The sequence below is a fragment of the Myotis nattereri genome (assembly GCF_964212035.1).
Source record: "Myotis nattereri genome assembly, chromosome: 2".
Classification (NCBI taxonomy): Eukaryota; Metazoa; Chordata; class Mammalia; order Chiroptera; family Vespertilionidae; genus Myotis; species Myotis nattereri.
In genome coordinates, this window is record NC_138076.1 from 127,083,345 (window position 1) to 127,097,810 (window position 14,466).

General features: G+C 49.0%; 1 protein-coding gene across 1 annotated transcript in view; it reads right to left on the minus strand.

Annotated features, from left to right (window-relative positions):
• Nucleotides 1–14,466, minus strand: part of PLXNC1 (plexin C1) — a 168,114-nt gene that overhangs the window by 138,209 nt on the left and 15,439 nt on the right. Inside the window, exon 2 of the mRNA XM_081083729.1 lies at nucleotides 7,568–7,705. Coding sequence (XP_080939855.1) covers nucleotides 7,568–7,705 — 138 coding nt within the window. The remainder of the gene's footprint in view (nucleotides 1–7,567; nucleotides 7,706–14,466) is intronic.

Below are 14,466 nucleotides of genomic sequence, written 5' to 3' on the forward strand. Positions count from 1 at the left end.
ACACACACACACACACACACACACACACACACACACACACAAGCAAGGTAATTATCCAATAGCATTTAATGTGCTTTAATAGTTACGTGTAATAATGATGAGATATAAAGTTTAAGGAAATTCCTCTCTTGTTTCCAATCTACTTATTTTATCATTAGTAGTGAGAGAAGCATACAATCTGAATCACAAATTCTAGATTTGTGGACTACAAGGGAGTAATATCCCTAAACTGGGATTCCCTGAGAACTCACAAATTGAAATTTATGACTTGGGAAAGAACTTGAAGTAGCTTCATATGACATTCTAGATACCAATCATGGAGCACATTACCAAGTGTATTTGTTTTTTTAAATATATTTTTATTGATTTCAGAGAGGAAGGGAGAGGAAGAGACAGAAACATCAATGATGAGAGAGAATCATTGATTGGCTGCCTCCTGCACATCCCACACTGGGGATCAAGTCCAAAACCCAGGCTGGGAATCAAACCATGACCTCCTGGTTCACAGGTCGATGCTCAACCACTGAGCCACACCAGCTGAGCCACTTCCAAGTTTTGACACCTCTGCTGCTTTTGCTTTTTGGTCCATTGCCTTAGCTCAGCCGTCCCCACCAGCCCCACTTCCAGGCCCAGGTACTGTCCTGGTTTTCCCACTCTGTTCTCTTATTTGAACATTCTGTGGGAATAAATATATATATATATATATATATATATATATATATATATATATATATATATACACACACACACACACACACACACACACACTAGAGGCCTGGTGCACAAAAATTTGGGCACTCGGGAGGGGGGGGCGGTGGGGGGGCGGGTCCCTCAGCCCGGCCTGTGCCCTCTTGCATTCTGGGACCCCTCTGGAGATAACGACCTGCTGGCTTAGGCCTGCTCCCAGGTGGCAGAGGGCAGGCACAATCCCTAGGTGCAGCCCCTGGTCGGGCTCAGAGCAGGGCCGATTGGGGAGTTGGGGCGCCACCCCCTGTCATGCACAGAGCAGGGCAGATCGGGAGGTTGCGATGCCAACCTCAGTCACGCTCAGGGTAGGGCCGATTGGGGGGTTGGGGCACTGCCCCTTGTCACACTCAAGGCAGGGTCGATGGGGAGGTTGCGGTGCCACCCCCTGTCACGCACAGAGCAGGGCCAATCAGGGGGTTGGGGCGCTGCCCCCTGTCACGCACAGAGCAGGGCCCATCAGGGGGTTGAGGAGCTCCCCCCTGTCACTCACAGAGTAGGGCCAATAGGGGAGTTGGGGCACCGCCCCCTGTCACACACAGAGCAGGGCCCATCGGGGGTTGGGGCGCTGCCACTGTCACACTCAGGGCAGGGCTGATGGGGAGGTTATGGCTCTACCCCGTCACACACAGAGCAGGGCCCATGGGGTGGGGGGGTTGGGGCCCTGCACCCTGTCACACACAGAGCCGCAGGGCAATCAGGGGGTTGGGGAGCTCCCCCCTGTCAGGCACAGAGCAGGGCCGATCAGGGGGTTGCGGCGCCTTCACCTGTCAGGAACAGAGCAGGGCTGATAGGGAGGTTGTGGTCCCGTCCCCTGTCACACACAGAGCTGCAGGGCGATCAGGGGGTTTGGGCGCTGCCCCCTGTCACGCTGATCCCGGTGCCTGGAGGCCTCGCGGCTCCGCTGATCCCGGTGCTGGGAGGCATATTACCCTTTTACTATATAGGTTAGAGGCCTGGTGCATGGGTGGGGCTGGCTGGTTTCCCCTGAAGGGTGTCCTGGATCAGGGCGGGGGTCCCCACTGGGGTGCCTGGCCAGCCTGGATGATGGCTGTTTGCAGCTGGTCACACACCCTTCAGGGTGGGGGTCCCCACTGGGGTGCCTGGCCAGTCTGGGTGAGGGGCTGAGGGCTGTTTTCAGGCTGGGACTGAAGCTCCCAACTGCTTCTTTTTTTCTTTTTCTTTTTTATTCTGGGCCAGCTTTAGCTCTGGCTCCAGCTCTGAGGCCTCTGCTGCTGAAAGAAGGTATCTGGTTTGTTTAGATTCTATAATCGAAACGATGTATAACTCCAGCTCTGAGATCCCAGCTCGCTGAAAGCTGGTTTCTGGGGTTTTGTTTAGCTTCTATATTTGTTACAATGTTTCTTAAACTGCAGGCTCAGAGGCCGGCAAGGCAGGTAGGGAAATGTTGGAGTCCTCCATCACTGAAGCAAGCAAGCCTCATGTTAGTTTCAAGCTGCCTGGCTGCCGGCCGCCATCTTGGCTGGCAGTTAATTTGCATATCTTGCTGAATAGCCAATGGGAAGGGTAGCGGTCATACGCCAATTACCATGTTTCTCTTTTATTAGATAGGATACACACACACACACACACACACACACACACACACGAGGCCTGGTGCACGAATTTGTGCATGGGTGGGGTCCAGATAGCCTGGGCCAGCCAGGGAGAGGGTTTGGGTAGGGTGCGGGGAGGGGACATGGGAGGTTGGCCGGCCAGAGGGGACAATTTGCATATTAATCTTTTATTATATAGGATACATGAGCATGTCCTTATAAAGGATTTTGTCATTTTTGTTTTCTCTTACTTTCACTTGAAAACTTTAGAAACCAGAGTCAAGAAAGGCTTTGCAGGTGTTACATAGATTGTCTACTGTTAGGATGCAGGAAGAACTTTCTGGAATTGGAGTTTGTTCCATGGTTTGGATACTGAAATCCACTAGTGGGAGTAAGGTTCTGAGGGTAGCAGTGCTTTTCTGCTGGACGGGGAAAAGGGCATGCTATGGCTCCTGCCCCCACAACCCTCCTTCAGTCCTAGGGATGCTGAAGAACCCAACATCAGCCTCCTCTCACTGGGCTATCCGAAGAATCAACTCGAATACAGATTTCCCACTTTTGCTCTAAAGAAATCCACTGAGGAAAAGCAGGGGCCCCCAAGTGGGACCAGATGCTCCCATGAGCTACGTGCAACTCTGAGAGAAAAGGACTCTTTCTCCTTCTAATACAGAAGTCTATCCACAAATAGGATAAAACTTAAACCACAGAAGCCATAGCTCCTTCTCATGAAAACCCAAATAGTGGTGTCTTGATCCAGACATTCCAATATTAAGAACAAGATAAAAATAAAAACCAGTTCCATCAACTCTACCAAGCTCTACAGACTACATTTTCATTTTCATTGGGGGCAGACTGCGTAAGTCCACCTCACCTTGAGCAAGTTACCTAACTTCTCTGAGCCTCAGGTTTTCTCATTTATGAAGTTGGTATGGTGATAGGATTGACTTGTGAGGATTAGATGAGTTAACCCATAAAGACACTCATTCTAATGACTGGCACACAGTATGAGCTCAGAAATGTTAGCTATTCTTATTCCTTGCTTGCGGCCTTGTCACCTTTTACGCTTACAAGAAAGTTTAACGGGCATAAGTAAAGTTACAAATTTCAAATTTCATGTATCTTCTGTTATTACTTATTTTACCACCTTGAAAAACTCAACATATTCAATTCCGCCCTTGAAATAAGGACAATTTTCTTTTTTAAAAGATTTTTAATTGATTTTTAGAGAGATAGGAAGAGAGAGAGTAGAAACATTGGTTAGCTGCCTCCTGCATACCCCATATGGGAATGAACCCTCACCCAGGCATGTGCCCTGACAGGGAATCCAACCAGCAACCTTTCGGAGGGATGATGCCCAACCAACTGAGCCACACTGGCCAGGGCAGGACAAATGTCTTTATGCGTTAGTCAGCGCAGAGGAATCCAAACCACATGACAGGCTGAACCACAAGCTGGAGGAAGATGCAGCCTGTGTTTATGAAAGCGGGTACTCTCAGCAGTGTCCTGACTGGCAGCACGTGTGATGTAAATTCCCTGAAGCCGAGTTCAGTGTGACCATGCCTCTTCAGCTGATCCCAGTGGAGACACTGACAACTGACAAACTATAGAATGCAACTGTGTTCAGAAAGGAAGTCAAATGAGGAAATCACGGGTGACTGAGCATAACCTGTCTTATAACCACGAGGACTGCACGTGGATAAAATTAAGGGGGCAGATTAGATGTTCTCAGAGGACACTTTCCATTCCAAAGTCCTCCCATTTTTTAAAATTTGATGAAGGAACTGGGAATACAGGCAGGAGAAAGAGGCAGCAAAGGTCTTAGCACGCTGTCAATCTTTTGTTTTTCCACTTATGGTGAGCAGAACCTTATCCTTGGAAGCAGTGCCGGGTTACTTGGAAAAGTGCGTTTCTTTAAAGACACTTTAAGAGTGATTCACTGTCTCGGCTTAAATTCAAAGTAATGTTTCCACGTAACAGACCATGATACAGCTATTTAAAAATACTGCTTACAAAAGGTTTACCGTAACATTTTAATATAAGCATCTTCTCTCATTAACTGAAGAAAAAAACAGGATACAAAACTGGATATAGAGTCTGACCTCAGCTATGTTGGGGGGAAAAAAAAGAAGAAGCTGCTGACAACAGTTGCCTCCAACATAACAGAACTGGAGGGGTTTTTCCTTTGCCTTCCCCTCACCCCCTGCTACTTTGCAACTTTTCCTAGAAGCATATATCACTTTCATAATTAAAAAGTTACTAAGTAATAACATGATATTTAATATTGCACCAAATGGTATGAAAACTCCACAAGGTTTTCAAAGATTTAAGAAGCAGGATTTGTGTGTGTGGAGGTAAAAAACAGCAACTGGCCACCAACTGCTGTTTTCTGCCTCTGGTCCACCCAGGCACACACTACAGTGCCTGCCTCTGTCAAATGCCGCAAACTCCCCCCTAACCGCCCCCCTCACCCCATCCTGGGAACCTGCGGCTGATCTGCCCTGGGTCGCGTTTTGCTTTTTGCTGCTCATTAGTGCCGCCACTCTGGGCCGTAAGAAGCCAAGCTCGTGTCTATCAATGCTCGGCTTTTCTAACAGTTCTGGTGACAAGTCTGGCGAGCGAGAAGCTTGAAGTTTGTGAATAAGGATTTGGGGGTGATCTGTGTCTTCCGAATCATCTACACAGTCCCGAGGACCAGGACTCCGGGCAGTGGCAGGGGCTGCATCCAAGGACCTGCACACAAGTTACATGGCAGAATCTTGGGATTACTGGGCTATTCTAGGGAGCCTGGGGTGAAGGTGGGGGGGTCAGTCAGCTCACACTCCCCCCATAAACTCCCATAAACGCATCCTGAGGGAAGCTGGGGGCGGGGCTTAATTCCCAACCAGTTATCACGTCTGCCTTTTCAAGCTGGGGTTGTTCTCTGAGTCTCTAAGACCCGGCACCCACCCCAGGAGCCCTCGTCCCCCACATCAATCTCATTATCAACATGCTTCGCACTCCGCCCAGCGAACCCTCAGGGAACGTTGCCCTCGCCTGGGCAGAGGTTACAAAGTCGTGGGGGTATGAGGGGCAGTCTCTGAAGTCGCTCCAGGTTCCAGTCCCTGCTCTGCCATTGTGTGACCGTGGGTAAATCATCCAACTTCTCTGGGCCTCAGTTCCCTCATCTGTAAAATGGGAATAGGATACCTACTCCTCAGAGTTCTGGAGAGGATGGCATTAGCTAGAACATGTAGCGTGCCTGGCACACAGGAAGCACTGGATAAATGTTAGCAGTCACACAACAAACGGAAAATCAACCTGCCTTGTTATTCAAATAAGGCCCAGATGTGGCTTTTGAAGGGGTACCCCTTCCAGATGCTGAGGGAAGGGAGACCTCAGTGCGCCACTTCCTGCTCAGCAGCTTGAAGCTGCAGCTTGGTTCCCCCCCCCACCCCACCCCCCGTGCCACAAATCTCTAAAAACTGGCCGGTTGCACACGAACTGTTGGTGCAAACAAACAGGAGGGCAAGCCAGGCCTTCCCTGGGGAACTACTTAGAGCCAAGCGTTCCTTCACCTCCAATTTACCATGTAACAGTTTGGTTGGCTTAGCTTTGGGGAAACAGTGTTCTTGTCAAAACAGTCATCAAAAATATCCCAAATCCGAAGAGATAATTGGTGAGGAGGCCCAGTTTGGATTGACGGGAACTTCTTCTGCCAGGTTAATGGCTCTAATTGGCCTGACCAGGTTGGTGTAGCTACAGACGTCACTTCATGCACCGAGCAACTTGTGTAGAATGACTGATGGGTGTTTACCTCTCCCCGGGAAATTAAGCTAACACAACAGGAAACAGGATCAATGTATATTTTAAAAGAATGTGTATACAAACAAACTCCCTCCCATATGTTACTGGGTTTCCTCCAAAGGAAACAGATTAAATTAAATTCCTACCAGGCACTTGGCACTGTATCAGGCTGTGGGACTCCAGGGCCCCCTTCTCAAGACACTTAAAATCAAGTTGAGAAGGCCAGACAAATACAAGAGAAACGGGTAGGCATCAAAGCAAGACATTTGTAATGAGCCAAAAAAAAAAAAAAAAAAAGATACAGATAGGAGAATTTCAGGAGAGGAGGGAAAAACCTAATCACTACAGATTTAGCACAGAAGTCCTCAGAGATGAGATGGAGCTTAAACTAAGCCAAAGCACAGGGACATAGCATTCAGTAAAGCAGAGAGAGAAAAGAAAGGAATCCAGTGTGAGCAAAGGTATGGCAACAAGACTACGGCGCACGTTTGCAGTAGAGCGAGCAAAGCTGTGGCCGAGTGGGGAAAAGACACCGAGGCAGGGCGGGAGGCCTTCTGAAGAGGACGGCTTCCCAGGCCGTCTAGTGCAATCTCACTTACACACGAGGAAACGGGATCTCGGAGAGATCAGGCAGCTTACCCAAGGCCACACAGCTAGTTATCGCTGGGAGGTCAGCGGAGAAAACAAATCTGTTAACCTTCCATGTGGAATCTGAGCTGACCAACTGGCTACAGAGCGGTAAAGGATCATCACCCTAGGGATGACAGAAACGGTGTGGTTCCCAACCACGAATGTTGGTGGAGGCCACAGGAGGTGTTCCATACATGCTTGCTGACGAAATTGAGAAGATACTAGTAAGTGCTATCTAATTTCAGGCCAATTACTAGGTATTTCTGACTTTATTTTCTCCTCCTTCCCACTGGCCCTCTCCCAAGTGAATAAAAAATCTCAACGTGACTAGGGGTGCACCGTGCAGTGGAAAAGTATAGTCTCGGAGATCAAAGTCAAGGGGAGTCTCACAGATTTCAGGTCTCCGACCTCTCTGGAGAGAAGCACCTGTTTCTTTCCTCTCTTTAAGCCCTGCATCTCCCATTTCTTTGAAGTCGTGAGAAATCAGGTGCTTTGTACATTCTCATTATAAAGGAGATAGAACTGAAAGGCGAAATGTCTCAAGGAGGTGAGTCAGGGATGGCGCAGGGGCCAGACCCCCACCCACCTCATCCAGGCAACCAGTGAGTAAGGAAGGGGGGATATCTTGGCAGGAGCTGGGAGAGAAGGTGGCTGGTGCTTTGTTACATAGCTAGGGAAAGAATTACAAACAGACTTCTAGAAAATTCTTCCAGGCCATTTCTGGGGGGTCACTGAAAAGTTCACAAAGCAGTTGGTATGGTATTATGCATAACTCAGACGCAATAAAACATAATTGAAAAGCAAAAATTAGGTTACTATTAAAATCGACATTGAAGAAGGCACAAAACACCCACCTTAAGTAACTGGCCGTCTCCAGTCCCCAGGAACAGAACAGCTCTGTTCATCACCACGGTGCCATAAACAGATGTCAGGTCGGAATGGATCATGGTAGAGGACGCGATTGGCTGCACTTTCTCGGGTTGATCTTCTTTCTGAATATGCACACAAATGCACAAATAAAAAAAGTTAATTTTTAACAGCCGTAACTCTCAGGATGATTAAATGTCACTTGTGCCCACCTGGGAAGGCTCCTACTTGAGCCCCAAAATACATTCTCTTAGACAAGATCCCCAGGAACAACCTTTTATCCTTTTTATCTGCAAAATCACCGTGCTTGCCCAGCCCATGGAAAGCCATTTGTTTACTATGTATTAACACGTATTGATTGCCAGCAGCGAGCTAGCCATCCATTTAACACTCCCCCAGCTGATATATGAAGCCGAGTTCTACTTTATTGCCAAGAGAGAGCCCGCTGCTGAATTGGGAGGGAGACGGTCTTACACTTGGCTGTTTGCAGGATTCTGCTGCAGTCTGTCCTAGGGAGGCACTGGCTCCCGCGAGGTTAAACAAGCCATTTCCCAAGATGTGAGACAGACCATCCTATTGGGTGTGATGGCAGAAGGAAGGGTTCTGGATTTCCAAGAAGTGTGTAATGTGAAGCCCAAAGACAGGGTAATTAGTTCAGAGGGTAAAGAGGGGAAGACATGGTCGTGGAGGGTGGGAAGGAGAGAGCCACAGGACTGAGGAGGAACTGGGCCAAAGGGCTGGCCCTGGTCCTGATGCTCCTGACAAGGAAACGGAGAGCTTGCTTCCCACCAGAAAGCATTTAAATAGTCTGAGGTCTGAGCACAGACTCACATGCTTGCTCCTCATCATTAAAGAAAGCCCCGGTTTAAACCCAGAGCAGGCCGAGCGCTGACCAAAATGTCTTTTTCTCTCTTGTCTGAAGACACGCAGTATTTTATGTTGCTTCCTGCCTTCAGCAGCAGAGAACTGAGTTTGTTACACGAATCTCAGGAAGGAATGGAACTAGAAAGAGTCGCTGCTGCCTGTAGCTGCTGAACACAGCGTGATACGCACTTTATCTGCCAGCGCTCAGTTCCCAACTGCGCTAAGGTTTTCAAAGGCACGTCTAAGTCTTAGCCAACGAGAGAGCTGGCAAACTTCAGTGAGCATTACCGCAACACCCCAATCGCCCCATTTGGGGAGGGGGAGGTTGGCAAGGGGAGGCGAAGACTTATTAACTTCATTATATTATTGCCAACAGTGTTTATGTCTTTCAATTTATGTCTTATTAAATATTCATTGTTTTTAAACCACCAACTTTCATTAACATCGACACTGAATGGCTCCATGGACTACCAATGAGTAGATCTCTGAAGCCGTCAAAGGGCCGCCTGTACCGCTTTGCTGAGGTTGTGCTAAGAAGAGATAAGCTGGGAAGGATTTCCTCCTATGCCAAGGCCATGATCTCTTTTCAAGGGAAAGATGTCATAACCTAGGGAGAAAGCGACTTATTTGCATAAAATATTCCATAGTAAACTCAGTTTTGAAAGATTTTTTGAAAGCCCATTAGAGCTTTCCTTCCTGTTAAAAGATACTTTCCATGCAGTTGGGGAAGATGAGGACCTGTCCTGTTAAAATTGAAGTTAAGAAAAAATATCTATGAATCAGAACAATAGATCACTGTTTTTAGATAAGGATACCTTGTGACTATGAGCAGAAAACGAAAAATCAGATGACCTTTAGATAAAAAACAAACAAAAACTCACACATAATACACCACACATCTTGCTTTAAAATAAAACCAGAATTGTTCAAACTTAACATTGGCCACCTACGCCTATTACTTTTATTAAATACTAGAGGCCCAGTGCATGAATTTTCATGCACTGGAGGGGGGCCCTCAGCCCGGCCTGCCTCCTCTCACAGTCTGGGAGCCCTCAGGGGCGGGAGGCAATCAGGCGATCAGGGGAAGGCGACGCCCCCATCACACCTTTGCTGCTGCCACTGCCGGCAGCACAAGCCTCAGCCGGCCCTGGTTACCTGAGCCTCAGGCGGCCCTGGGAAGCTGGGGGGCTGAGGGGACTGGGCACCACCATCTTTGAAGGCATGGCAGTCAATTAGCATATTCCCTTTTTATTGGCTGTAGGCACTGCCATCTCTGAGGGCAGGGCAGTCAATTATCATATTCCCTCCTTATTGGCTATGGGCACCACCATCTTTGTGATGGCATGAGGGTCAATTAGCATTTTCCCTCTTTATTAGATAGGACTAGAGGGTGGTGCACTAAATTCATGCACTGGGGGGTGTCCCTCAGCCTAGCCTGCACCCTAAACCAGCAGTCAGACATCCCTCTCACAATCCAGGTCTGCTGGCTCCCAACTGCTTGCCTACCTGCCTGCCTGATTGCCCCTAACCACTTCTGCCTGCCAGACTGATCACCCCCTAACCACTCCCCTGCCAGCCTGATCAACGACTAACTGCTCCCCTGCTGGCCCTATCGCCCCCAACTTCCCTCCCCTGCCGGCCCAGTTGCCCCAGCTGCCCTGCCCTGCCGACCTGGTTGCCCCTAACTGCCCTCCCCTGCCGGCCTGGTTGCCCCTAACTGCCCTCCCTGCAGGCCTGGTCCCCCCCAACTGCCCTCCCCTGCCAGCCTGGTCACCCCTAACTGCCCTCCCCTGCCAGCCTGATCACCCACAACTGCCCTTCCCTGCTGGCCATCTTGTGCCCACATGGGAGCGGCTATCTTGTGTGAGGGCATGATGGTCAATTTGCATGTTACCGCTTTATTATATAGGATTAGAGGCCCGGTGCACAAATTCATGCACTGGGGTGGGATCCCTCAGCCCAGCCTGCACCCTCCCCCAGTCTGGGAGCCCTCAGGGGATGTCTGACTGATGGCTTAGGCCCGTTCCCTAGGGAGAGTGGGCCTAAGCTGTAGTCAGACATCCTTAGCACTGCTGCAGAGGCAGGAGAGGCTCCAGCCACCGCCGCTGCGCTTGCCAGCCGTGAGCCCTGCTTCTGGCTGAGTGGTGCTCCCCATGTGGGAGCGCACTGACCACCCCTGTGGGAGCGCTCCTGTGTTGAGCATCTACCCTCCCCCCCTCCCCCCCCCCCCCGGTGGTTAGTGCACATCATAGCGACCAATCATTCCGCTGTTCGGTCGATTTGCATATTAGCCTTTTATTATATAGGATTTGAGCAGCACCGAGAGGTTAACTCAGAGAATTGGGTGTCATCTCTGCCTGGGCATCTGGCATATTCTAATACCACTATCTTTGGCTAGAGAACTCCTTTCTTCTCTACTCTGACACAGAAAGAGGAATAGCAGTGGTGCATCCTCAAGGACCAATGGGACAGTGAACTCCCATGTCTGAGGTATAGAAGGTGCTTCCTTACTGTAGCTATTCTGATTAGCCAAGAACATGATGTCACAGCAGCCTTTGCTGAGGTGGGATGAGATATTCTGTCTGGGAAAGATTGGCTCCAAAAAAAGAAAGAAAGAAAAAGAAAGAAAGAAAGAAAGAAAGAAAGAAAGAAAGAAAGAAAGAAAGAAAGAAAGAAAGAAGGAAAAAGAAAGAAAGAAGGAAAAAGAAAAAAACAAAGAGGCAGCTCTAAAGCTGAAAGGGAACAAGGTGAAAATTGCTTCCAAATTTCCATCTCAGCCTTTCCAGTGCCCTCCCCTGACCTCTGAGTGTCCCTCAATAGTTGCAGTTTTCAGAATGAAGGTCTGAATCAATAGCATAGGTAAACAGTACAGCCATTAAACCCATGTTACCCATCTGGGGAGCTGGTGGCACAGAAAACACCTGGGAGCAGGGGTCAGAGGTTAGGACTGCAGGGCAGTGTGGTTCTCACCCAGCAGGGGTGGGGGCAGTTTATTTCACCCTGCTGGGGGCTGGCTTTCCTGGGTGTGATGAAGGCTAATGCAGCTTGATTAGCAGAGTGGTTATGAAAAAGAGATAATAATGGTAGTAGTAATAAGAACATGTTGAAAAGTTTTAGCTGGTATTACTGTTATCAGTAACATGTACTTACTGTGTACTACTAGGAGTATTTTATCATCTTACCTAATAGGAGCCACGTAGGGGAGTGAGCGGAACTCCTGGGTTGGAATCCTGGCTCTGTCATTGTCTAGCTAAGTTATTTGGGGCAGGTCATTAAACCTCTCTGTGACTCAGTTTCCCTCTGTACACAATAGAAGTGATGGCAACAGCTTTTATGCCATAGGCTTGTTAATTCAGTCACTGAGGGCTGAATGAGTTAGGAGGAAGCCTCAGTAAAGCTCAGGACAGTGTCTGGCCCAGAGGGACACGCAACACATGTTTGCTCTCATTACAAAGGCTTCCTGCCACCCCATGTCAGTATTCCACCTTCTTCTTTGCTACCATACTTTTGTTCAGGTAGCAATAAACCCAAGCCTGGGAAAACCACGACTGGGGGCCAAGCCAAACGGCAATCCCACTCCCCAGGGCCATATACCAGCTTTCCATCCCTTGGAGCTCGGGGTGGCCATGTGGCCAGGTCTGCCCAGTAAGTTACCAGAAGTCCACTTGAGGGGCTTCTCAGAGTAAGTTTCCTCCTTGATAAGAGGAGGCTGTTAAGGTGAGCCATTGGCCCCATTCCCTCGCCACCTCCCCCTGAAAGTGGGGATGTGAGGCCATCTGCACATTTGGTTTCCATGACAGTCAAGGTAGAAGGTGAAAATCGACAGCTGAGGCTGGTGTGGGGGTGACGATAAAAGGCTCTCAGTTCTCCAAGACATGACTGAGCACAGACTTCCAACCTTTAAACTTTTTACCAAGTTAACGATCGCTGTCATGGTCTGGGCCAGTGGTCCGCAAACTGCGGCTAGCGAGCCACACGCGGCTCTTTGGCCCCTTGAGTGTGGCTCTTCCTAAGCCTTAGGAGTACCCTAATTAACCCTTTGCGGTCGTTTGTCTACTCTCAGCCACCAAAGCTTTTTTACCGTTCCGGTCATATGTCTGCTCTCAGCCACCACAGCAAGGAACCGTACGAATCTTAACTCTATTCATTCATGTATCAGTTCATAATTTCTCTGAAAGCTCTTAAGTGTCTAAGCGACCTTGTCATGAACCAAAACATTGCCCCGACAAATCAGAGATATCGAAACTCAATATAAACAAACGCGGTCGTTCCACACTCGCCATGCAAAACACCGTGGCGAGTCAGTCGCCTTTTGGGAGCGAAGAAATCGACAAGCTTCGGAGATACTTCACAGAATTTCAAATAAAGCTTTACAAATTACGTTTAACTGTAATTAGGCATTCTCGCTTGTTAAGATATTTCAAAATAATACTCCAAAATGGCAAAAAGAAAGTTACCGAGAGAAATGTACTGCGAATCTGAAAGTAACGATGAAGAGTTTTATTTTGGCACCTTGAATACTGACTCTGACGTAGAAAGTGATAACGTTTGTAGCGATTCTACTAGCAGTGACGTAGTTCCAAAAAAGAATGAATAAATCTTGTTTATCCTTCATAATCTTGCATGCTATGTATCACTGCTCTTTCAATGGAAATTAATTCCAACCAGTACGACACCCATGTCCAAATGTAATGCGACCGCAAAGGGTTAAGTTACTAACAATGTACCTACCTATATAGTTTAAGTTTAAAAAATTTGGCTCTCAAAAGAAATTTCAATCGTTGTCCTGTTGATACTTGGCTCTGCTGACTGATGAGTTTGCCGGCCACTGGTAGGCTGCTCTTGACTAGTTTTTCTGTTACCTGCAGCTGTGTACGCAAGGAGAGCCTGGCTGGGGGGCCTGGCCCTGCTCCCCAGCTCCCCTCAGCTGCCAGGCCCAGGAGTGGGGAAGCCCAGCTCCGTCCTCTCTCCCTCGAGGACGCTGGCCAGTCAGGACTGTGCAGCCAATTACAGCAGTGAGCCTGGGAGAAAATAAGAAAGCCGGGCCTGGCCCTCCCGTAAGGGCTGCTGTGGCTGAATGGAAATGGATTCTTTTGTGCTGGCTCACACAGAAATGGACAGGTTGCCATGAATGGGAAAAGGAGCCCTATGAATGGCTTTCTTACGCTCATTTCAGCAACTGAAAACAAAGAATGGCCCCAGAGAAACCTCCCCACAGAAGGGAAGTGAGTACCTAGGGAGCCGAGCAGAAAAGGGGTGGTGGTGGTGGGGGACAGTGCAGTCGGCCCCAGTGTCCAGAGACTATTCTGACTCTTCTTTTGACCCATTTTCTCTCTTGCCCCCCCTCTCTCCTAGGAGCGCAATCGCTAATGCTGCTCGCGGCCTATTCTAACTAGTTTATTATGTGTAATTTATTTCTGAATCCCAGCCTCTGCTTGTTCGTCTGTGTGTAACAAGGTTAATGCCTTGTAATGATGCTTTTGCCAGTTCTGCCTTTCATGACAAAATCCAATCCTGATTTAACTCTCAACCTTGTCTCCCCTTTGGGCTTTCCTGGTTCCCTCAGACCTGTCACTCCGCTTCTCCTGCCTGCCATGTCTAACCGGGGCGTCACGCCTACACCGCAGCCGCGCTGCCAGGGAAACTTTTTGCAGTTTGCAGAAAAAGCTACCTTGTCTCAAACGATGCTTGGGCTGAAAAAGATAGAGCCTTGGGCCAGATGTGCCAAAGGGGAATGGAGGCTACTGAGAAGGCGTTGGCGCTGGCGTGTGAGCGCGTGTGAGCGCGTGTGAGTGCGTGTGAGTGGTGTGAGCGCGTGTGAGTGGTGTGAGCGCGTGTGAGTGCATGTGAGCGCGTGTGAGCGCGTGTGAGTGCGTGTGAGTGGTGTGAGCGCGTGTGAGTGGTGTGAGCGCGTGTGAGTGCATGTGAGCGCGTGTGAGCGCGTGTGAGTGCGTGTGAGTGCGTGTGAGCGTGTGTGAGTGGTGTGAGCGCGTGTGAGTGCATGTGAGCGCGTGTGAGCGCG